Genomic DNA, 26,503 nt, shown 5'->3' with positions numbered 1-26,503 from the left:
GACCCAGCTCCATATTCCCTTTTGGGGCCTCATTCTTTATTCCCTTTTATTTCTCACACTTTCCTCTACCTCTTCTAGCCTCACTTCTTTTCTGACCGTTCTGGATACCAATCTTCCCCTTTTAGGTCTTCTCTTTAACATAACCCATACCATTTCCTTTTTAGACCCTACTATTTCTTCTTCTCATTCTAGTCCCCACTCTCATCCTCTTTTATGACCACTTTGGTGTTATCCTTTTGAAAGATTCCATGTATTCTTTCCATTTTATGACCAATGATTTCTTCCCTTTGAAGACCTCACTCGTTTCCCCAGTCTTTCACTTCTTCCCTCTTTTAGGCCCCAATTTTTCGTATTTCATTTTTAGTCTCACTGACCCATTTTTTCTGCTTTCAGTCCTCGCAAACTCCATCCCTGTTCAAATTCTCAATCCTTCTTCCCATTGAAGTCCCACTTTTTCCTTCTAGTTCCTGCCCTCTCCTCCCCTTTTTTTAGACCCCAGTCTTACCCTTTGCAGTTCCCATGCTTTTCCTTTACCTTAAGAGATGCAACGTTCCCTTTTTGATATCCAAATTTCTCCTTTTCTAAAAAAGAAAAGGAGAATTTTGCTTTTAGATTTCAGTCTTTTACCTTCACATTTTAGTCTTCCCTCTTTTTGCTTCCCAGGTTAGTCCCCATTCTTTTCTTTTCCATTTTCAGGTGCCTCACTTTCCCCTACCAATTGAGATACTTCACTCTCTCCCTCCCTTTCCTGCATCCTTTGCCTTTCTCCTTTTTTCCCCAGTTTCTCATTCACCCTATTTTAGATCTCACCATTTCTGCTTTCCCTTTCTAGACCCTACCCTTTCTCCTTTCCTTTTGTAGCTCTCACACTTTCCCCTTGTAGCTTCCACTTTCTCTTTCCTTCAAGATTGCACTTTCTCCTTACCTTCCTAAGATTGCGCTTTCTTCTTCCCTTTTTAGATTTCAAATTTTTCTACCCATTTTTATATCCCACTCTTTCTGCTTTCCTTTTATATCATTTATTTTCCTTCATCTTTTAGATTTCACTTTTTTTTCCATCCCCCCATGTTTCCCACTCTTTCTCAGGTTTTTTTTTTTTTTATATCTCGGCAGCTCTCTTCCCCCTCCCCTTTTTAGAATTTCTTCTCTTTTTATGTCCCACCGTTCTCCTTTCTCTATTAGTCTCCTCTCTTTCTCCCTTTTGCAATACTTACCCTGTCTCCTTCTCTCTGTAGTCTCCACTCTTTCTCCATCCTATTTTGGTCTTCATTCTTCTTCTATCCACATTTTTTAGTCTACACTGTTCTTCTTCCCTTCTTAGACATTACCTTTTCCCCTTTTTACTTTTTCCCCATTCTGTCTTTTTTTCTCTCTTTTTAGACCCCTAGTACTCTTAGAGCTTAGTGGTTCTACTCCCTTCCTTGCTCCCTACGCTTTCTTCCATTTTTAGACCCCCTCATTCTGTCTGCTTTCTTTAGTACCCGTTTTCTACTCTAGATCCCACTCTTTCTCCTTCGCCTTCCTTATTAGCTCCCATTCCCTTTCCTTCCCTTATTAGCCCCCACTTTTTATCCTTTCCTTTTTATTTACCCATTATTTCCTTTTAGCCCCAACTATTTCTGTTTCCTTTTTGTGCCATACTTTGTTTCCCTTTTACTTCCCAATCTTTCCCTTTCCCTTTTGTAGACTCCACTCTTCCTCTTTCCCATTTTATTCCCACTACTATTTTTCATTTTCCTGTCCCATGTCCTCTCTTCCCTCTTCTTCTACCCACTGTCTTCCCACATAGACTCCACTCTGTTTCCTTCCATTTTTATAGCCCCCCCTTTTTTTTATTCCCCTTTGAGTCCCCCTCTCCTTCCAATTTTGGTCCACATACTTTTGTCGTTTTTCTCCTCCCCTTTTAGACCCCACTCATTCTTCTCTTTTTAAGATTCCTTTTTGTATTCTTCCCTTGATGGTCCCCGCATTCTTCCATGCCATTTTTTTATCTCTTCCACAGCACACTTTTTGAGGTCATTTATTTTTTTTTTATTTATTGCAAAGGCCAATGGGCTGAGCAGCCTAATGCCTTTTTCTATCCCAGGCCTGATGAAACAAGACAATGGAAGCCTGAGACTTAACCATGAAGAAAATATTAGACCTTTGTTCGAAGGATGAATGGTTTAAAGGGTTATGCAGTTCAGGAAAAACACAATCAGAAAGAGAATTCCAAAGCTTGGCAGGTGGGAAGACACCATCGACTTTGTGATCTGAGAACTACAGTGCTATTGCAAGAGATTAAACATGGGAGAATATAGCCTGACGAGTGTTATGAGTCTCCCTGGTCGTGGTGGAATTCTCTTCAGCTCGGCAAACTCTTGGCCAAAATAGTACCTGTAGAAAGAGAAAATTTACCTCATGGTGGAGAGGAAGGGGGTATAGATGTTCGGGTGGGACCATTGGCCAAAGAAATTTCCTTAAATTCAGTTCTGTCAAGGAGAACAATAAAAGAAGAAGCACCCCCAAGAAGCCATACTGCAAACAGAAATGTATATGCTTAGCGTAGAGCTTCAATAACAGATATGAAAGTAATAGTTTTCTGCATCTAAGCAACGTAATTTTTTAGAGTGATTAAGCAATGAACGATATTATCACCCCACAAGTTACAAGCAGCCTTGACCATTGGAAGTTCAGTCATATTTTCATCAAAGATAATTTTCAAAAAAGATATTTGTTGAAACTGGGTGAGGTAGGAGATAAGCAAATAAGAAGACACCGAATTGATTATTTGATTAAGTTACGTGATCCCCATTCAGGTAAGCTCAAGACCAGTTAAGATATGAAGATGGGCGATGCCAAATTATTTTCTGCCAGTGGAAGATGGCTTGCAGGTGAATGGAGAAGAAATATGGAGGGCTGAATTGCCAAAATCTTAATAGGAAAGGTAGACTGGAGAAGGTCATTTACACAAAAGAGTAAAAACAGAACCCTGAAGAATACTACTAGAGATGGGAAGAAAGCTGACGTTCCATCGACAACAACAGATGTAAAATGAGTTGATAAAGGGCTGGAATTATGCTTATAGAGGGAAGGAATTAGACTTAAGGAGAAAGTTTGTTTAATAGAGTCTTGTGTCCAACTCCGTCAAGTGCTTGGAGGTTTCACGAGCAGCTCAGATGATTCTGTAGAGGTGATAAACAAACATCAGTAAGATTGGAGAGTTCTCCAGGAGGGCTTGCTTTAAGGAAGCAATACTGACGATCTGAAAGAGAATTAACTTTCTGGTGTATAAGGCAATACGGCTAAAAGGGATTGGTTAGAATAGAACACTTTCCAAAAATGTAGGATGGGTACAGAATTTATTGGGTAGGTGAAAACACACACACAAATTAGTTTGCCTGCAAACTCTCAGTCAGTTGTTATGGCCAACTTTCGAGTTTCTAGAACAATACAAAACTTACAAGAAAGGAATATTAGATTAAAATATGCAGGATAGGAGGATCAGAAGCATTAGAATTTTTAACTGAAGAAGAAGAGCCGAAGAGTGTGGTCTTTTTGCTGAGAGTAATCTATAGATTCATTAGGAAAGAAGAAAGGAGCAAAGTTTGCAATCTTGTTCTTCAGTATTTCTGAAGACATCTTGAATAAAGATATAAAGAGAATTGATAAAGCGGAATTTTGGAGGCTTTTGAGGATATATATATATATATATATATATGTGTGTGTGTGTGTGTGTGTGTGTGTGTGTGTGTGTGTGTGTGTGTGTGTGTGTGTGTGTGTGTGTGTGTTATAGAAGTTAAGTTTGAGAGCTATGGAAAGTTTTTTATGAAGTAGTAAATTGTGTGCTTGAACATTCGGATGGGAGAGTGACTAGTTTAGGAAAAGAGGCTGCCATAAACAGGAGTATGTAACGTCCTCATAGCTTTTCGAGATCATTATAGTAATTTATGGATGGAGTGATGCAATCAGTCAAGGATATTAACATTAGTGCAAAGTTGTTAAGAATTGAGTTGTTTATGGAGTGGGGATTGGTTGATGTTTGTGGGCGACATCTTGGTGATTGGGGATAGTGAGTAGAAACTACCGAAGATATTAAAAGAGTTCCAGGGATTTTGCAAGAGGAGAAAGTTGTGTGAATGGGGACATAACTAAGGTTATGGGGTTAAACAGATGCTAGAAAGTTGGAGCTCTGAATGTTAATGAGGATAGTGGAAGAATAGAAGTGGTTATGCGCTGAATTGTAACGAGGATGGTGGAAGAAGGGAAGTTATAGATATTTTGGAGTACATAAAATGGATGAGAAGTGAGCTACTGAATAAGTTAAGGAGAGAAGGTGGTAGGGTGTATGCAAAAACTATAGACGCCAGTATTGGTATACATGAAGAGAATGTTGATCCAGTTCTCCATTATGGAAATTATGTGGATTTTGAATGGAAGTGTAAGAAAAAAGTTTGAGGTCATTGAAATGAACTGTTTTGTTAGTATATATGGAATAAACAGAAATGAGTGGTGAAAACTGGGGAAATACACAGAAGAGGTAAAAACAGTTATCGTAGGAGTGCATATTTTGTAACTGTTACTGTTACGATGGACTGAAAGGCAAGATCTCGATGATCAGGAAGTGTAAGAATCTGTACAAGAGAGATGAATGGCACTGCTTGTTAGGGAGTTATGCGCCCCATTGACGCGCCTTCCTTGTAGGTGTATGATGCTGCTAATCCCATGAAATTTTCCCATTGCATGTTTAAACAAAAAGCCCCAGGTTCTTGATCAGCAATGGAAGTCAGCAGCAAAACTTTTGTCCAGTCTTAATCTGTCTTAGAGGATTTTGAACTGTTTACTAAGTGGCTTTCTCATTCTGTTTTTGAAATGTTCTGGAACTCACTGACCTAGAGGTCATTAGAGCACGTCTCCCTTCTCTCATCAGTCGTTCCTAGAATAATAAGCCCAAAAGTATTACAGATTTTATTTCCCGGGAGGAAACCTCTAGTGAAGATAAGCCTAACTGGAGTAAGGTACTAATTCCAATGGCTTTAACTACAACTAGTATAGGCCAACAATATCAAGACCTTTTCTTGACTAACAAGAAACCACCCTAGGCAATGAAGCCTCTGCCATATATAGCACCAGAGCTACCTTACGACAGTGCACTCATTCCTCTGTGAACCAGAAGGACTAAATTATTATTATTAATCGTATTGTTATTGAAAAAAAACTTTTCTTATGGAACAAGCCAACAGGGGCCATTAACTTGAAATTCCAGCTTCCTAAGAGTATGGTGTTCATCTGAAAGAAGTAACAGAAAGTGATAGGGAATACAGAAAGAAGAGATAAATTTTTAGAAAAGAAAAAATAAATTAAGAAATGAATAAATAAAGAGACATGTAAATTAAATTATTAAAATACAAGGAGAAATGTTGTAGGGTAGTAATGCGTCGCATCTTCACATGAACTTTTGAATTTACAACTGCACAACATCCTCGATGTGAGGAATAAAGGACCTCAGGAACTGAGAAATTCAACAGCGAGGCACACTTGCTGCATATTGGTGTTGCTGTTCAGCAAATCTGGTTGCTCTCGACAAGAAAAGAGGATCAGGGATCAGTTATGAATGTGAAAGACTTTGCTTAAAATACAGCTTATAAAAAATTGGCGAACAAGAAACCACCCGCTTACTATCTAAATCATAACTGCTAATTTTGGGAAACAAACCTACCACCACGAAAGGTTAGCAGCAGACCTTAAATCTGGGACTTGAGGCCAACCAAGGGTACAAAGAGGACTTGGACACTAGAAAATGACGAGTGCAAAGTGGAGGGTGCAATGTTGGAGAAAAGGATGTTTCTACACTGCATATATCGAAGCCTGGCTTAGTTCCTGTCGGTAAATCATCTTCATCATGCAGCAGTTTTGCATCACTCACTGGACGTTGACACAAACCATCAACAGATTTTCGGCTGAACTGCTGATCTTCATGTATTTAATAGAAATTTTCCTCTGCATATGGCGTTAAAGACACTGTGAAAAATAACGCCAAAGGGTCAGAAGGAACGCTGCCCATAACAGTAATTTCAGTTACTAATACATGTCCCACGATCATAAATGGAAAGTAATTTTAGTCTGGAAATAACCGCTTGCTTTAATATAATCAACACATCATTTTGGGAAGCTTAGGCGTATACTAGACCCTTGGTAATTACTTCACCGCTGCACATTAAAGTCAGTAGCTGTACCAACTTCCTATTGCCTTATTGATTTAACTATTGCTTTTGGAGCCATGGAAATGTAATGGACCGTCGGCAAGTACTTACTATTACATATACAAGCCAGTAACTGGAGGTTACTTTGTTGTATTTTTACTTATTCTTGTAATTTTTTTCCTGGCCAGAAGCCTATCAGCCCATTGTAAAATAATGTTTGTCAGTTGGAGGAGTCCCATGTGATCCCTATTTGTCGATGCGGTGTTTAAGGACTGTACATTATCTTTTGGGCAGAAGGTGTGATCAGATGCACATCTCATCTTCATGATCACATTAGCTTGGTTGTAAAATTCATTCTATAGCTGCAATTAGAAAATTATATGTAATTTTATGTGTACTTGTGCATGTAAAAGTATGTAACATATTAACATATGTGAAGTCGTCATTATGAACACCAAATGTACCTTTGAAACAGCCTAAAAAATCAGAATTCTTATTTTTTCATTAACAGGCACTGAACTCATAATTGTGCTTGCATTATACCTGACACAATGGCAGATGTATGACTTCAGGAGTATTATGTATATATCCCTTGAACTGAAAATTGATCGTATTTTTATTGTTAGTATGTGTTAACTTGGAATGGTTTTTTTATTTTACTTTTTTCTTTTAGTAATTGAGATAACCAATTTTCATTTTTTTATTGTGGTCGAGCGGCTATTTCGAATTTCATCTTGTTCATTTTTGTGGTATTTTCTCAAAAGTTAATTTCCTTTGTTATTTTTGGTTTGTTTAATTTTCCCGCTTTTCTTAGTCATTATTTTTTATGCTTTTTAAGTTATTACCATTCCAAACGTAGGGAATAGAATTGTATTATGTATACTCCTGCTTAGTATTTGGCTCCTGGGACTCAACATATATCTATGATTTACATCATATTTTGAGTGAAACGATTAGAAATTGAATTGCAGTTAAAACAGTAATTGAAATGTACATAAGAATTTAATTTGCTCTTGAAGCTAAAATTGAAACAGTAATTGTAAATTGAATTAGAATTGAGCAATATACAAAACTTTAACTTTAACATATATATATATATATATATATATATATATATATATATATATATATATATATATATATATATATATATATAAATTATATATAAACTATATATATGTATATATAACGTTAAAGTTTTGTATATTGCTCAATTCTAATTCACATCATATTTTGACAAACTATTAGAAACTGTAGAAACTGAATTGCAGTTAAAACAGTAATTGAAATGTACATAAGAATTTAATTTGCTCTTGAAGCTAAAATTGAAACTAATTGTTAATTGAAGTAGAATTGAGCAATATACAAAACTATATATATGCAGGTATATACAGTATATATATACCTGTATATATATATATATATATATATATATATATATATATATATATATATATATATATATATATATATATATATATATATATATATTTATTTATTTATTTGTTTATATACATATGTTTATGTGCATATACATGTATCGTGTATATGCGGGCGTGTTTGGATGTATGAGCGTGTTTTCGCGTGTGTGCGCATGGCCATTTTACATAATGTATCTCATTTTTTTTTTATTGGTAACGGTACGGAAAGTTTTACTTTCAGTTTGTTCCTGTGCAATTTGATGCGGGTCCTGTTGAAGGAATCTTCCCCGCCTTTGGTGTACTGTCACTTCTGAACCGATTGTGGAAAGTAACGATCATAACGCGCGCTATACACTGACCTTGGAAATGGTACTGAAGCAGCAGCGAAGCATTAGGTATTCCACTGGGAATTAAACATTATTCAGAGGACTTCTGCTGAATTGTTGGCGCCTTATATCCCGTTTGTTGTCACTTTGTGTCTGTTACAGGCATAAATTTATTCCTTGGAAGTTTTGGTTACTTGGAGTAGTCACCGTGGGTGTCCTGCTCCATGCATTAATATTAATATTTATGAGGTTAAATTCATCAATTTTTATTTTCATGGAGGCAGCGGCTGATGAAAGAGCAAATGAAGGAAAGTGCTAGCGAACGAAAATGGTAGAATTGAGAGATGAAAGTTTTACCAAGATAAAATTTATCCAAGCAATTTTATTTAAGTCTGCCATATACCCCTACTGCTTGATTATGTTTGCATATGATGAAGTATTAGGATATGGCATGATAAAGCCACATGCCGGTGGAGGTGGATACAAGAAGAGAAACGTCGTTTTTGTGTTATTTCTTGAAGGACACGTTGGCTTATATTGTGAATTTAGGAATAGATGGAAGGGAAGTGTTTATAAGATGCTCCTCCGAGTTGTGTGTAGACGGAGTACTTCTGTATCCACGACGGAGAAGGCCCTTTTGGTGCCTTTGCAGTCGACGAAAGCAAGCGAGAGGCGCCAGAGCTTATAATTTCACTAAATTGCTTGAGAACATGGCCAAGAGGTTAAAGATCACAGGCAGGGATTGGTGGCAGTAGCAGCCGCCAAGATGAGCGTTTGATGGAGTTCCTGTAGGTGTGACGAGGCAGCCTAGCAGTACAACACCACAGGGGCTATGTTGTGAGTCTTGCGACTGTGGGAGGAGGCGAGGGGACTGGGGAGGGACGCCTTTGTGGAGGGCGGACTTTCTGTACACTCAGCCAGAGATTCAGTTTGTGGCTCCACTGTGCCTCACCAACACGCATTATTCTCTTGCTCTTTCTTGCTTACCTTACTTGCTGCTGCTGCCGCACCGCCACCCACCCACCCACCCACCAACCCGCCTCCCCCTGCCTCCCTTCTCTGTCAGTGAGAATTACTTCATTCAATCGTTTTGCTGCTCAATATTATTGCCATTATTCATATTTCTGATCGCATTTCTTATGAAGGATGTCATTGTGATTATTTAAAGCTTTTGAAAGTGCAAGTGCCATACCTGGTCAATTCAGTGATAACAGTGCCAAGTTTTCATATTTCTCCTTAGATCAAGCCTTTGCTGTGTCACCTCAGAGCGTGATATCGGTGTCTTGGAGTGTTAATTGGGCCGGCGTTTGATGCCCCTTCGCAGTGAAATTTAGTGTTATTTTCGTGTCGTGAGAGTCGAACGGTAAAGCATCATCATGGAAGATCACGGAAGGCTTTGCACCTGTTGGCTGTGCCGCAGCAAAGGTCTTTCTGTCAACACCGCCTCTTCCTCATCGTCGTCGTCTACTTCAGTTAGTGCTGTTTCTCCCTTTCTTGTTTTTACTGGGTTCTTTATCTGTGTTTTAGCGTTTTTGTGAGCAGAAACTTTCACCTATTTCTTGACTTAGTTAATTTCTTGATCAGCTGAATCTTCACTCAGAAGCCCTCGGCGTATTTTTATTTTTATCCTTGGTACAGAGTTTTGAGATCCCTATTTCATGTAGCGCAGGCAATAGCTCCTGCATAAGATTACATTCTGAATCCCCTTTTGTGAAAGGTGTCAAGACGTGAGCAAAAACACGAGTTAACAAGATTTCTTTTCTTGTTAATGTCTTGTTTATAGCTTCTGTATTCCACCTGTACATTAAGGGATGATAACACAGTCTATTGCAGGAGTACTTTAGACGACCGTAACTTCAGTAACCTTGTCGTCAGTGACCACCGCAGTTATGACGCCAGATAAATTGATGGGAATCAGTAACCTTGTGGGGTCTAAGTGTTATTTCAAATAAAATTTTTGGAACGGGACCAAGTTCCCCCTGAGCGTACGTTTACAGTTATTTTCAAGTCTGTGTTCATGTCAAGAGGGAAACTGCACGAAGGGAAAGTGAAGGCAGAAGCCTTGTGATGTAAAGACTTGAACGTTTTGTATTTAGTGAAGCTCTCGCAGTGAGCATCGTACTTTTTGCATCATTCATCATTGTACCCAAGTACTGGTGTCCTGTTTCATAACAGTGTAGAAGCGTTTATGCATACATTTGCACCCATATACCTGATTATGAAATGAATACGTGTCTTCTATTTCCCGTCTTGATGAAGTCCTTACTTTTATTCTAGTGAACCAAACGCGCAGGACTCAAAATCGTCGTAAAAAGAAGCGACGACGAGATAGGCAGTTTCGTAGTGAGTGGTTCACTTCCGCAAAGGCTTTTATTTCTTTCAGCTCTTTGTCTCTGTCTAACAGTTTAGGTGCCTATGAAGCTTTTATTTATGCCTGTATTACCTTTTTATTGTAAAGCCTTCGGTTCTCTGTGTATCAGTATAATTTTATTATTTATTTTCATTGCATAGCAGGGAATTTTTTTTTATATCATCTCTCACACGCTTACAAACAGTGTACTCTACATATTGTACATGTTTGGATGGATGATTGTATAAGGGTTGTTATATATATATATATATATATATATGTTGTAATATATATATATATATATATATATATATATATATATATATATATATATATATATATATATATATATAATATATATGTGTGTGTGTGTGTGTGTGTAGATTGATTCCTTAAGTCGAAGGGCTAGGTCTAGCCAGAAATATCCTGTGAAGTGAAATATGCGTGGCCTTCAGTGAAGGCTGCCGTGAAGAACTGAAGGGATTTATTATAGATAGTTTGATGGCTCTGATGAGCCAGTTATGTCCGCATTGCACTGCAGGAGCAAATAGACTCCAGTTTTTATGGGGATGCGCACTAACAGCATGAAAAGCATGTCTCGAATCCCACCCTTTTGGAGTTGAAGTTGTTCTAGAAGTTCCTCTATGAATCATGTCCTTCGGTAGAATTCATCTCACACTTTTGACTAAGTGATCTCGGTGCCATTTTTTGTAATATCTTAGAGTTGCTGTGTGTCAAGTACTAGAAGAGCCTTCATCTTCAGATTTGTCTCATTAATTCTGTTGTGTTATATGTGTTATATTATTACAGGCACTGGCTTTTTGGTCTTTTTTTCAGGATTGATTTATAGCTGGAACTTAGCAGGGTTGACTAATTATCTCAGTCATTTGTAGCGTATGGAGAATAGTTTTGGAACTGAAACCAAGTTGATGCTAATCTCTTTGCAAGTTGGTTGTGTGAGGATGTGCATATCGTGTAGAACGGCCCAGTGTTATGCGAGTTTCAAGACCAGCCGCTTTAGATGTTTGTTAGAGTACTGCATATCTCTTCCCGTCCCTTGGAGTTACGCTCATTCTTGAAATTCCTCCCATTCCTCCGCTGCCTGTGCCAAATGTTTAAGCGCCGTTTCAAAATGTTTTGTCAGCCTCGGACCTTTAACATAGCGTAAGCCAATAGAGCTGTACAGCATCGCCTACAAAAACCACATTCTTCCTCCTCACCTGTCAATGGCTGCAAGGGGTGGTTAGGGGATGGATAGAAGGACCCTTTTCAGACAGGTAAAGTAGCGTGTTGTGTAATGGACAGAAGGGCATAGTTGTTGTTGGGAAGGAGAACTGACGCACACACACACAGAGAGAGAGAGAGAGAGAGAGAGAGAGAGAGAGAGAGAGAGAGAGAGAGAGAGAGACCCTTCGTCCATTCCAGTAATCGTAAAACAATTCGTCACTTGTTCTTTCTCCTCGTTCCCTCCACCCAGATTTTAATGGAGTGAAGAAATGGCATGTTTTGATACTTTTTTTTATTTTTTTCGTACCGATCTCCAAGGGGAGATATCCCCAGCAGCGTAAGAAGTTGCTTGCAGGGTGTAATTTTATCATGTTTTGGATGGATTTTCCTACAACAATAGGACTAGATTGTAATTAAATACTACAGATTTCATTAATCGTTATGCGTAGCAAATTCAAAAGAATTTGTTATGCACTGAAAGGGAAAGTAAATACATTCTTGCCAGCAAAAAATATTCCGGCAGGGTTTTGTTAGTTGTTTGGTACTTTCATATTTGTAGCATTAATAGAGATGTGACCTTGATATGCTGTGTCAAAAAAGTGAAAGTGAAAGCATCTTAATGTTATTATAGTAGATCACTTGCCACAGGGCCCTAAATGCTAGACGTCCATCCATTCTCAGTTTTTGTTGACGGGTGATTTCTTATTGTAATTTTGTATTATATGTAATTAAGTGCAAACACAGATGGTTATTTAGATATATGAAAACCTGAAGAGTCCCAAATCGAGAGATGTGATAGATAATGCGTGAAGTGAGCTTTGATGTTGATAGTCTACAAAAATGAAGACAACCACATTAAAACATGATTTGTAATGACTACAGTTCTTTCAACTTTAATTTGGTCATATTATAGTATATAGTCTTTCCACTGAAAGCCTTGAAATGCCATGAGAAATTAATGAAAAAATTTTCATTCCCAGAAGGGTTTCCAACCCTCATAAATCCACTGCACCACAATTTCCACGGAAGTCGATGGGTCAGCTATTTTAATCGTTAATGGTTTGTTCATTATTGTTACAGAGTATCAGTTTTTGCATTGCTTGCTTGTGGGCGAGGGAGGTGGGGGGAGGGAGTTAGGTGGTATTTAGGACGTGAGCCCACCTCTATTAACTTCCAGGTGGGCAGCTTCTTATGAAGTTAGTCATTAGGAATTCAGTTTAAAAGCAACTCTGTGTACTTAACAAGATTGTAATTTATGAAATTAATTGTTTGAATTGGTTTTCCTGTAGCACTTTCACCGAAAATATCCGGCTTATTTCTTCTGTTGTTGAAGTTACAGTCGTAAATTTGGTTCTCTGACTTAGAATTTCCCCATAAAATCGCTAGTTTATTTATACTGTATATATACAGTACATATACAGTTTGTGTATATATATATATATATATATATATATATATATATATATATATATATATATATATATAGAGAGAGAGAGAGAGAGAGAGAGAGAGAGAGAGAGAGAGAGTATATATATATATATATATATATATATATATATATATATATATATATATATATATATATATATATATAAAGTAACCACACTTTTGCTATACTGCTGTTTGTTTGGTTATCGAAGTTTTAAGTATCTTAGTGTCTTTAAGTACATGCATGGATGACAACCAAGGGAAGCCAGACGACGTAGCCCAGTTAGCTCTGAACAATCATGAGACAGGGCGTGGGGCTAGCAACTTAATCCCATAAATAACTGCTGAAGAACCGGATGGACAACACCTGGGGCCATTCGTGGTATAGGGACATAAGCTAGCAACCTTCAGGAACCACGTCTTTCGGGGGAAAACTAATTTAGATCTAAGTTAGAGCCTCTTACCTTTTATTGTGGCAGCCCTTTTGCTAAAGTATGCCACACTACAAATTTCTTGGCCAACGTCGGGTTCTTCATGTTCATGATAGCAGTGATGATGATGATTCATTACAGGCCTATGATTTTATTTCCCATTACTGTTTCTATAGAAGAGGCGGTTTGTGAAAAGCTTTGTCGTGTTTGATCCAGATGCAACCAGCCCGCATTTCAGCGGCAAATAAGAGGACGTTGATGAACAACATGTTCTTTTCCACATGACTAACCGTCACTATTGTGCCAGGATCATGTGGAAAAACATTATCAAAGCTGAAGAGAATTGGTGTTTTCTGTAACGACTGTGTTTACGAATTCTTTTTTTTTTTTAGACGCTCTCCAAAGACGGTGACTCGACCGTGATTGGTAGAAATATATCGTGCCTAATTTAAAAAAACGAATTCCTGTTATATGTTTTGGGTGAGAAGTCCGGGCTGGAATCTGGTTTTTGTGGTAGAAAAAAAAATAGCTTAGAACAAATTCAGTGCCCCTGGTTGCTGAGAACTTTTTCGAAATTATCATGTATTTGTGTGTGTTTTTTAATGAATAGGTGTCTAATTATTGTCATGGTCCTTGAAGAAAAATAAAAAAAAGTCGCAACCATTCCTGCTTCAAAGTGTTGTCAGTACGTGCAAGCATGGCATTTTTTTATCCATAAAACGATTGGGAAATATTTTCTCTCCTCATGAGAGGTCGGTATGCGGTGTAAAGAAGTATAAATGAAACGGACCCCACTCGTGATCGCCTGAGATTTTAAAACTTTTTGTTTTGTTGACTCATTATCTTTACGATTTTAGAATTGTGAATACTGTACATAACACTCCTTATAAGAATCCCATAGAAAAATAGCAGGACTGTGCACATGTGGATAGTAAGGAAGAGAGCGAAATAACGCGGTGCAAGATCGCTCTTGATTTTATGGCATTCTCAAGCAAACTACATACAACGGGGAAAGGATTACAAAGATTAAAGGAACGTAAAACGATTTTAGTGCATACAAAGGTCATTAAATTTAATGTTGATCCTCACATGAGGAGCAGCTGCCTGGGATTAACTTAGGTACTGGATTAACCAAGGTGTGTGTGTTGGGTGGGGGTGGGTATGAGGCTGGGGCTACTATTACAATCCCAGTCTATTTAAAGAATTCCAGATAAGGAAAGAATAATTTATTGTAGAGGCTACGTACATTATTGTTGAGGACAGTTTCTGATAAGCATGTTGTTTACAGCTTTGCTGCATGAATAGATTACACTTACTTTGAATATTTTCAGATTTGATTTGATTGACTCAAAACCTGTGAAGTAGGTAAACAATATGTGTACTATGGCAATTCTTTCTTTCTGTCACTTTCATTATATGACTTGACAGCTTTATTTCAGCAAGTATGAGAAATATGGCCTGGATAACACAAATGCCTACCTTTTTTTCTTGCACTCTAATGTTTTGGTAAATACCTATAGAAGTTTTGTAAAATTATATATATATATATATATATATATATATATATATATATATATATATATATATATATATATATATATATATATATATATAATATATATATATAGAAATCATCAACACACAATCACGTGTGGAACAGAAATAAATTTCTGACTCACGTCGGGATCGAACCCAGGTCTCTCAGGTGGAAAGCAAGGGCGTTATCCACTGGGCCATACAAGTCTAAAAGAAGTTGGAACCTGAGAGCAACTGCACCCAAGGAATTACCTGGGCAAGCTAACTGCTTGCATATCAGCGAGTTTTCCCCAACTTCCCGACTCAGCAATGACCCAATAGACAACATTTCATTCGAATTATCCCTTCTGGAGTGAATAAGATAGAAATCATCAACACACAATCACGTGTGGAACAGAAATAAATTTCTGACTCACGTCGGGATCGAACCCAGGTCTCAGGTGGAAAGCAAGGGCGTTATCCACTGGGCCATACAAGTCTAAAAGAAGTTGGAACCTGAGAGCAACTGCACCCAAGGAATTACCTGGGCAAGCTAACTGCTTGCATACCAGCCAGTTTTCCCCAACTTCCCGACTCAGCAATGACCCAATAGACAACATTTCATTCGAATGATCCTTCTGAGGAATAAGATAAAATCATCAACACACAATCACGTTGGAACAGAAATATTTTCTGACTCGTCGGGATCGAACCAGGTGAGTGGAAAGCAAGGGCGTTGTTCAGCCAAAGTCTGGTTGGAACCTGAGCAACTGCACAAGCAGTTAGCTTGCCCAGGTAATTTTTCCAACTTCGTTTCGTTAGACAACATTTCATTCCAACTACCCTTTGAGGATAATAGAAATGTTGTCTATTGGGTCATTGCTGAGTCGGGAAGTAAAACGCTGGTATGCACCTGAGAGACCTGCCCAGGTAATTCCTTGGGTGCAGTTGCTCTCAGAACTTTTAGACTTGTATGGCCCAGTGGATTGCTTTCCACCTGAGAGACCTATCCTGATAGTATAAATATATATATATATATATATATATATATATATATTATATATATATATAAATACCAAAGGAAAATGACAGGCAGACGTTCATTACCAAGCGCCCCCGTAGTGGGGGGTTAGTGCTGTCAGTGCACCTCATGCGGTGCACTGTAGGCATTACTTAAGGTTCTTTGCAGTTTGCCTTCGGTTTTCCTCCTGTTACAACTTTTAGACCTTTTGCTGTCAATTTCCGTTTCAGCGCTGAATGACCTCATAGGTCCCAGTGCTTGGCCTTTGGCCTAAATTCTGTGTTCAGTTCAATTCAATTGAGTTCAGTACCAAGCGCTTTCACGTGTTTATTCACGCATCTTCGGGCCATTTGTGCCCGAAGATACGTTAAGAGACACGTGAAAGCGCTTGGTACTGAACTTCAGCCTGTCATTTTCCTGTGGTGTTCGCTTTTATACTAAAGTCACGTGCATCGACTGTGATTTTTAAGTATATATATATATATATATATATATATATATATATATATATATATATATATATATATATATATATATATATATATATATATATATATTATATATATATATATATATATATATATATATATATATATATATATATATATATATATATATATATATATATATATATATATATATATATATATATACACTATATGTATCTTATACCCTTTGCATTAAAGAGGATGGCTTCAAGAGGTGCTGACCTCATGATTCTGTGCATGAGTGTTTGGGATGAGGCTTTTGTGCCCTGGCTGTTGATCAGTTCAGTTGGCTTGCAACCGGGTCCTTAATTTGTTGCTTAATTCAACAAAGACAGCATGAATACTTCAATAAACAGCAGTATTTTTTGTTTTTCTCCCTCCACCCTCCACTCAGTTTTTTTAGAAAGTACATCAAAGTTGTGTAATTGTGGTAGAGGGAATTTCCATATTACATGTTAATATAGGAGATAAGATTAACTTGGTCGTGGCTAAGCTCTGAGAATAAGGAATATTGATATCCTTGAAATAAGTTATAGATCTTTTTTTAAAATTGATACGGCCTCCTAGACCCTTTTGTTAGTTTTATCGGTTAAGTTTTATAATCAACCCCTAAATCCAGGAGGCCGTATATGTTAGCTTTTCGTACTTTTTTGTTGAGGAGGTAGCATACATTTGTGACAGAATTTTAATAAAATCGTAATCAGTGTAGTGGGTCGAGGTGAGATGGTAATTGCAAGTACGAGTACAGCTGGTCATGACACCCTTTTTCTCAGTTTTGAGACTGACTTCTGTTTCGGCTTTCGTGGAATGGGGAGAAGTTTTCCCTTTGTTTTGCGCCTTTTTAAAACACACCGCTTAACATTTGAACATGAATCCCATGTGCTCAGATAGATCAAAGCCAACTGATGAAATATGACTGGCTGTAGTAGCTAATGACATTATAATAAAGAAAAGGTACTTACTTTTTTCAGTGTTCACTATTAAGTTGTATGTAGTACTTGCAGCAGTGCAGTATATTTTTAGATTGTGAAAAATCATATAATGTTTTATCATCTACACCGATTCAAGAAGTCTGTTTGCATCTTTAAAACAACTGATGCCAACTTACCACCTAAGCCTTTGTTGGGCGACAGCTCTTGAGAGTACTGAGGGCAGTAAGAAGGCTGAAAGGTCAGCTAAAGAGACTGTACATTCTTGACACCTTCCAAAACATATTTCTTACAATAATCTTAAAGATCGCATCCTCATATTTAATTCAGCTCTAACAACAGGCAGATCAGAAACTGAAAATTTAAAACCATTGGCAAGTAAGTGTATTTTACACAGCTTCTTAATGCAGAATGTGGAGGGAAGGAGGGTGATGTACTGTGGCTAAATATTACAGTGCTATACAGTGCATACATTTAAACTGGAAGAAGGGGTAATCCGTTGCTTGGCAAGTCCGTGAACGATATGCTATGGGAATTTAGTCCAGTGGAAGGAATAATGCCCTTTTAAAAAGAAGTAGGATAGTAGCATTTGTTTTAATCACAGATTTGAAATAAAAATTCTTAGGTATGCGTAAGATTTCCAAGGGGGAAAAAAGCACTGAAATGGCCTTGCTGTGCCAATGCATGGTTTTAAGCATAATTGTTGAATCCAGTGCAATCCCTCTTTTTTTTTTTTTTTGGGGGGCTTTATAGTGTGAGAATAACTGTTGCCAGTGCCAAACATGGTTCATTTTAAATGTAAGAAAGAAAAAACGAGAGCTTAGTTTACATGATAAAGAATTGAAAAGGGTTGAGAGAGAGAGAGAAGTATGAATAAATGAACATGAAGAGAAAAACGAAAAATAATTTAAATATGATGTGGCTAGGGTAATTAGGCCATTTTCTATTGAGTGGATGAATGAAGTGGCTGGCCAGACCATCAAGAAATACCTCATGGAGAAACAGTTACCCCTGAGGGTCCTATTTGTGAGGTTCTTGGCCCATAACACGACTTCTTTTTCCAGCCCAGTGAACAGTAGGTTATCTCTAATTTCAAGAAAATCTACACCAAAGAACAGAATAGAACAGATTATAGAATTTAGGCCAAAGCGCTGGAACCTGCGAGGTCATTCAGCACTGAAATGGAAATTGATAGTAAAAAGGTTTGAAAGGTGAAACAGGAGGAACACCTTACGGTCGCACTGTGGACAGTTGGTAGGAGAGGGTTGAAAATAAGAGGGAAGAAAGAGAATATGAACGGAGGTACATTAAAAGGAATGAAACTGGTTGCAGCCAGGGGCCGAAGGGACGCTGCAAAGCACGATTCCAGAGGTGCTCTGAAGTGACTTCTAATACAGGTCTGACCCTAAAAGAATTCTGGAAGAACCACTTCAACATCTGCCATTGCGTAAGCTTAATAGACAAGCCTGAGAAGTATGTCTCTTACAAGAACCTGAATTTTGCCTGGAGGAAACTGTGGCCAGGTGCTGTAGCAAATAAGGACTTTGAAGGCTTGGAGGCTGATTCTGCTGCAGAGGATATTGTCTTTCTGACCAGTTCCATTGGCTTGTAGGTCAGTGACGATGATGTGAGGGAGTAAGTTGGGGGTCGGGCGACACAAAGAGCTAACAAAGAACTGCAGGGCCTTCTGAATGCTAGACAATCAAAGGCTTTAGTTTTAGGTACCCACTTGCATGCCCACAGAGCAAAAGGATTAGCCTGTCCTTCATTGGCTTGTGGCCTGGCAGCGACTTCTCCTCATGGGTGAAAACAGGCATATTTCATGACAGTTGAACACTTGTTGGGAACTAAACTTGCAGCCTTTATTTTGTGCTTGAACTCGTTAAACATGCTTCACAGCAGCATCTTTGTCAGAACTGGCAGCCTCCTCATGCCTCACCACAACGTGAATGCCACGCCTTGAAGAATTTCTCAAACCACCTATGACGGCTTTGAACTCTTGAGTGCTACTTTTATCAGCACTTGTTCCAGGGGCGGTTTTCAAGATATCAGTATGTATTCTTACCTTTTCACATAAGATGGCCTCAGAAACACTATCACCAGCTAACTTTTTTGTTTTCATTTATCCAAATGAACAACGGTTTCTCAACCTGTTTAAATGCCTGAGACCTTTGTTTCATGGCAGATATCTCTCTTTTGCAATGCAACATTAGCTTCTTTGAGAGGCTCTGTACATTTTATCAGGGTAGGAATTGTTTGTTTTGCTACTGAGTATTCCTCCTCCAGATCAACCACTTTGGCGCCAGGGCACCCTTTTCATGTTTTTCTAGTATTTCCTTTTGAATCTCTCTGGGTTGTCTCTCTTTGCCATGCTAGTATCTTTAGTCTTCTTAGGAGCCATGATGACATATGTATAGTGCAGTTACTTAGCAGTTATTAAAAAAAAACACACATACGCAAAGTTTAGTAGAGATGTACACTATGAGAGACCCTATCCTTGTTTCAGAGGGGAACCGCACACGTGTGTCACGCCTAATCCCCCATGTATTCTAGCCTGTAATGTTTGTTTGTCCTTAAACTGAGCAGACATTTATCAACAGAGCAGGTGTTTCCTTGGACGAAACATCGTCCTTTAATTGTTTGTTTTAATTGTATTGTTTATATATATATATATATATATATATATATATATATATATATATATATATATATATATATATATATATATATATATATATATATATATATATATATATATATATATATATATATATTGGTTACAGAAGGTGAGGTTACCATATTTATAACACAATTTACCACGTTTCAAATGTATCAAATGTATGGCAATCTTTGATTGTCACCCAGTTATGAATAAGAAAAGCCTGAATTGCTTAAGAAAGGAGCTTTCTCGATTTCTGCCATGAATGAAAATACGCCACGTTTGAAAAAAAAGCTATTCCTTTGTCAAGAATGTGAAAGTTGATAAATGAAAATGACACAGGGGACAGTGTGTTTCTGAATAGATTCATGTCATATTTTTGTTTAGAGTAGATTTGAGTACAAACATAATATTTCAACTTGATATTTCAACCAGGTGATGCTGAGTAATGGTCGGGTCCAGGACCATGTGGGATGTTTGTTGCAGAAGTGAAATGTATAACCAAAAGATCTTGCATAAGAGCTCTGCTGGAATGGCACTTGTTTTCCTGTAACTACGTCTCAGATGCTATTTACATTCAACGTCGCAAGGTCAACAACCTGCATAATAATACCTTATTTTACCATTTAAGTGTACATTATTCTCTTGACTTTGTCTCGTCAGTTTGCAAATCAAAATGTTGTCAATTGCTGTATCTCCTAGTTGTTCTCTCATTAATATGATGTCTTACATTGGACATGTCCTCTTAAGAATATGTTTGTACATTGCAGATCATGTACACATCTCTGCTTTCATGCCAATACACAGTCAACGTGTTGATTTTTATTTTTGCCACTCCTTTCCATATCCTTTCTTGAAATATGGAGATTGTCTTCTGTTTAGTTAGAGCTTGCCACATAACTCATATTTTAGGAATTATTGCCATTGAAGAGACGCAAAATACCTATCTAGGTATTGTACATTACTCACTTCAAAATTGTAGAAAAGCAAAATACCTATCTAGGTATTTTATATTACTCACGCCAAAATAGTTACTACAAATGGCCTTTACCTCGACTGCAGAATGCCTGGGAAGATCATTGGTATTATCTCATGATTATGTACTTCTCATTTTTCAGTCACATTGATTATTTTGCATTTCAAAATAGGATGATTTAGGTGAAGAATTAACTAAAAAGTTAGTTACCTAACAGTGAGACTACATAGCACGTACTGCTGTTACCACTACAGGTATTTAAAAATCTTAAAAGAAAGAGCCCCTCTCCGAGAAAAAACCCTCGATTCCCTGTCTACCTCTGACCTTTTGTCATGGATTTTCCCAAATAATTTCAGGCAGGTTATTTCTAGCAATCTTGCACAGAGACCACTACCCTTCTGACAGTCTTTACAAAGAGGCAACCTAGCCCCAAAAGCTTTGGAGAGCAAAGCATCAAAACTCGTGTAAATGTGTAACTTTTCTCTTGGTCAGGACTGACCAAGTGGTAATTGGAAATATGGCATGGAGCAGACAAGAATGCACCATGGATCTCATAGCTAATCGTAATCTGTTGTGAGCTCTGGGATTTTACAAAAGTGAGTCAAGGATTTCTATTATTTTAGGGAGAAATTAAAATAATAGAAGCCAAAGAATGTCCTTTACAAATGAATTGGAACACTACAGTTATACCTTTCTTTTCTGATTTTCTATGGGCACTGGCCTTTGTAATAAAAAAAGAAAATTGTGCAGAGGAGGTTCATTAAACATTTCAATATCTGGTAAGTTATCATTTTTGAAAAAGGAAATAAATTTTTTTCCAAATTATTGGAATTTAGACAGGTCTTATAGTCATTTAATCACTATAAATGATCCAGGCATTAGGAATAATTGTGGAGTCTTAAGTGGAGTCCACTTAAATTTCAAAACCTGTTTAATCCATTTCTCAATGAATTGAATGACATGGATGATGGATGTTAGTGATTCCCGATGGTGAGATAAAATAAGTAAGAAATTAGGAAACCATGTTTTCTCACTCAAATTTATAGTATGGATTTACGAAAGGCTCTGGGTCACACTCTCTGGGACATGATTGTACAGAAATTTTTATATTATATAAGGCATCAACTTTTCCCAGACTGTGTGCTGGATGTGGAGACACCTCATCCAGCTCTCTCAGAGGTGAAATCTTAAATTCATTTCGTACCACTGCTAGGAGGATAGCCACAAGCGTTCACTAGTATCTGCAGTATATCGTTAACAATCTCCAAATAACACGTTTGGAAACATCAACTGCTCCACGCTCCAGTAGTGACGCATTTTCCACCTTTCTTTATTCACAACTTTCCATTTACATTTACTGTCCATTCTCCTTCTTTCGTAATTTCATATGCAAGAACATCAAGGAGCCTTGGAGACTTAACACACTTGTTATGGCGCCAGCACAACACCAAACCATTCATATTTCGACACGTTTCATTTTTATTATAAAGTTTTTCAGTTTCTCATTAAATTATCATACTTCTCCAACACCCTCAACATTACATGTGCAGTTCCATCTATCCAAAACTTCTTCGAGATGCGTGGCACATTTACTCTTTTGCTTTTACCCTTTTAACTAATCAGACAACTGTCCAAAGTGCTTGTATAAATCCATATTACTCCTTTTCTGTCAATTTGTTTATTGTATGCTCTACGTTCTTAATGAAAACAAACCAGTCTATTCTCCTGAAGTTCTAACAATAACTTTTATAGCCGTTTCCGCTAAAACGTAGGAAATATTCCTCTCGCACATTCCTTTGGAACCTCTCTGCCATCCAGTCCCGCAATCACTACAATACTGAATTGTCTCACCTATAATCCCATCATCTCCAGGTAAATTTCTCTTCATTTCACATACCCTCCTGACACCCTCATCACTGGCATGCACAAGCATCATCAGATTTGCACCGATCCCATCTACTCCTCTGGCTTTCAGCTCTTATCTCTCCTTTTGTCCTCCACATTCAGAAATTCTTTGAAATATTCACGCGACTAGAGACAGCACATTCTTCAGTCAACATCACTTTATTTGAGTATGAGGTATGTGTGTTCATTACCTTCTCCCTGAATTTACTTCTCCTAAAATAAATTCTTTTTGGTTCTAAAGTGTCCACTCAGATTTTCCTCAAAAGATTTGACATTCTCATCTGTTTTTTCACTCACTTTGTATATGATTATCTTATTGATAATCTTGTATGATAACACATCGATTTTGTTGTAAAACTTCACCTCACACCTGTTCTCATTTTACTATCCCAATTTTCCTCATCCCACTATTTAATACTAAACCTACCTTCCTTCTTGTAGTCATGTATACACACGCGCTCACAGCTGATTCATTGACCTCATCATAAATTTTGTAAACTCATCATTCACATCTTCCAAATCAGAGTCAGTGCATTTGGCTGCAATGCTTGAGTTAGCTGTCATTCTTACAAGCTATTTTCGTGACATTTTTGCATCAAAACAAGCGCATATGACTACCGGGAGACTTGGCAGGCATGATTTTGATTCAAGAAGAAAATAATATCAATGCTTTAAACAACAAAATTATATATATGAATACTGAACGCATAATTGTTTAGGTGCGTTAGATAATTAGCACCAAGTGCAAGCACTGTAGAGATAGTGCACTGTTTACAGTACTCATTTGCATTATCATTATTCGGTTATAACTTCGTATCAAGTGAAAGATCAGTACCATAAGTTTATCATTGAAAAATATCAATTTCGAGATACATTTTTTAAGGATTTGAACAGTAAAACATTAGTAGTTGAATTTTTCTTGTGAAATATTTAGAATTCTTTGTTGCTGAGACTAGTATTCTCGAAGTAATACAAAGAGAATGGGTGCGAGCAGAAACTGCTCTATAAACGGGAAAAATATGCATCCCTAGGCAAAAGGATGCACATTGGGACTAACATATATTCATAATAAAGTTGACATAAGGTTGTACATTGCTTAGACTTACTTCTAGTAGAATGCATGATTCCATTTCATCAGGGAGGAATCTTAACTAATCGCAAGAACTCTTAGCTGGAAGCGTGCTTGTGGACGATGGTGAGATTCATCGGGAGTTTCGTTTCCAGTCTTTGCTGTTTAACCCCCTAGGGGAGATAGTGCCGTCAATGCACCTCATGCGGTGCACTGTAGGCATTACTTAAGGTTCTTTGCAGCGTGCCTTCGGCCCTAGCTGCAACCTCTTTCGTTCCTTTTACTGTACTTCATTTCATATTCTCTTTCTTCCATCTTACTTTCCACCCTCTCCTAAAAATGCTTTAATAGTGCAACTGCGCCTTTTAAACTTCCTATTAATTTCCTTTTCAGTGCTGACTAACCTCATTGGTCCCAGTGCTTAGCCTTTGGCCTAAATTTTATAATTAAATTCAATTTGCCGTTTAAAGTTGACAAGGTTCCGTACACCCTGTTCCTTGATCAACCTTGCAGTTTGAAATGAAGCATATTGTTATTACATTGCAGAGACCATCCTCAAATGCTACAACCATATTCAAAGTGAATGCTATTGTTAGGGAGTGTGATTATGTTATTCATGCAGTGGCATGCAAGCATTATGGCATCCTTGAGACATGACCGTCAATAAGCCATTGCCGGTATTTAAACGTTGCCTTGAGAGGATTTTGGGAAGACATATCACTGGAAATTTTTCATTGATTAATCAAACAAAGACTGTGATTTCAACCTTATTTTTCTAACACCACTTCGCAGTAAAAATGGTCCATTCAACCAGTCTATACTGAACTTGTGAAAGACTAGACATGAATGAAAATTCAGTGCTTCTAGTAATGTTGGGAACTTCTTAAAATAATTTGTGTAAGGAATGAATGTGCGTCGCCTCTCGTGACTTATCGCCTTAAGATGAAATTTGAGAGTGTGATTAACATTTAAAATTATAGCCGACTTAAAACTAGGTCTTTCAGGTAGGGTATTTATCATTATGAACTACCAAGGACTTCTAATTTGTTACAGGAGCTGTAATGAAACAGTTTCGTCATTGCTGATGTGCTTGTTTAGTCATTATCGCGTTCATTGTACTGTATAAGGAGACCTCATGCTTTTACTGTATAAATGAAAATCATCTGTAATAATGTCTTATTCCGAAAGAGGACAAAATTGAAACTCAAGTACTGCTATGATATCTGAGTTTTATTAATAAAAAATAGCTAAATTATTGGAAAGTCATTATTTAGAACGTTAAAACGTTCATCCCATGGTTACTCTGGTGTCACAGCGTTCTCCCTTGTTACCCCCTACAGAGTAGTCGACAGTGATGGTGAGTTCCTGATGATCGAGGCGGCCAACCACCTTCCAGAATGGGCGAATCCTGACACAGCTGAACAAAGGGTGAGTCTGTTTAGATTGTAGGCAGTTTATAATATGATCAGATGACTTTGGAAAGGTAGAGATAATGTTGGGACCGGAAAACGAGTTTTTGATTTCACCATGTTAATTATTGGCCTTCCGTATGGACATATGCGCAAGGAAATACAGCTGTTGCTTTTTTTTTGTTTTGTTTACGCAGTCTTAGTTTCATTTAACGTTACTTCGTGGATGTTGGTCCGTTTTAACGGTTGTTGCATCATAAGATTGTAATTTGTGATTGGTTTTTGCAGGTTATATGATATTCGTATTGTCTTATGGCTTAGGAATAGCTTTTGCACAATTAGAGTCTAAAAAAGCATAGTTTCTCCTTTCTCCATCTCTCTCTTTTGTGATATCGTTTTCCAGTAGGATGCTTGATATACCAGTTACTAAGGAATGTGTATGAAATGTTATTAATGCAGTCAAGCACAAATAAGTACCGTACAAGCAACTGGGAGTTCGCCTGAGGGCTCAAGTGTACTTGAATAATACAAGTGAATAGCTAACATAAAAGAAAATGAAGTACTAACACAACGGAAATTTAAATAAGTTTGTATTACAAACTCTTCAGTTTTAAGCGAAAGATGACATCCATCACCCTGGGGAAGTCCGTGACAGCAGCGAATGTTAGAGGACCAATCCATCAGGAATTCACCCATGGCGTGGACGTCTTGGTATTGACATTAAATGATTTTACGTCTATTTATTCTGCAGTTGTTATAGATTAAGTTGCCTTCAAGCCATCAAGATTGGAAAAATTATCGATCCCCAAGAAACAACTACTATATTGTGGTTTTAGAACACTGTAGGGTTATGAATAAGAAGTTGTGCGTTCAGGTCCTCAAAACTGAATAATTCTTATCCATACAGTTTTCTGTAGGATTCATTATGCTCACAATATTACCATTCTGTAGGGGAGGCGAAGAGCATGATGTACTATTAGTGCCGAAAAACGAGGAAAAAAACAAACCTTATAGTTTGAACGTTCGTTGATGTTGTGGAGAAGAGGACAAAATTTGTTGTAATTTGCTTGCTTAAGGAGAAAAAGGTTTATGTTATTCCACAAAGATGAAGAATAGGCTGGGCAGAAATGGGAAGGACAAAGAGTGAGTGTGTCTGGTGTAGCTGAA

The 26,503-nt window shown here is 37.5% G+C and overlaps 1 protein-coding gene and 1 long non-coding RNA gene across 2 annotated transcripts in view; both read left to right on the top strand.

Moving 5' to 3' along the window:
- LOC136838582 (protein ecdysoneless homolog) overlaps window positions 1–25,391 on the top strand; it is an 80,848-nt gene extending 55,457 nt beyond the window's left edge. The window contains exon 4 of the mRNA XM_067103788.1: window positions 25,268–25,391. Coding sequence (XP_066959889.1) covers window positions 25,268–25,376 — 109 coding nt within the window. The 3' untranslated portion in view covers window positions 25,377–25,391. The remainder of the gene's footprint in view (window positions 1–25,267) is intronic.
- Window positions 7,850–20,793, top strand: LOC136838583 (uncharacterized). Its single transcript, XR_010853044.1, has 2 exons — window positions 7,850–9,401; window positions 20,413–20,793. It is a non-coding gene; the product is annotated as an uncharacterized lncRNA (long non-coding RNA).
- Window positions 25,392–26,503: the final 1,112 nt, after the last annotated feature.

Source organism: Macrobrachium rosenbergii, chromosome 5 (assembly GCF_040412425.1).
Source record: "Macrobrachium rosenbergii isolate ZJJX-2024 chromosome 5, ASM4041242v1, whole genome shotgun sequence".
Lineage (NCBI taxonomy): Eukaryota > Metazoa > Arthropoda > Malacostraca > Decapoda > Palaemonidae > Macrobrachium > Macrobrachium rosenbergii.
The sequence above is the reverse complement of the archived record's forward strand: the minus strand, read 5'-3'. Positions and strand labels throughout refer to the sequence as shown.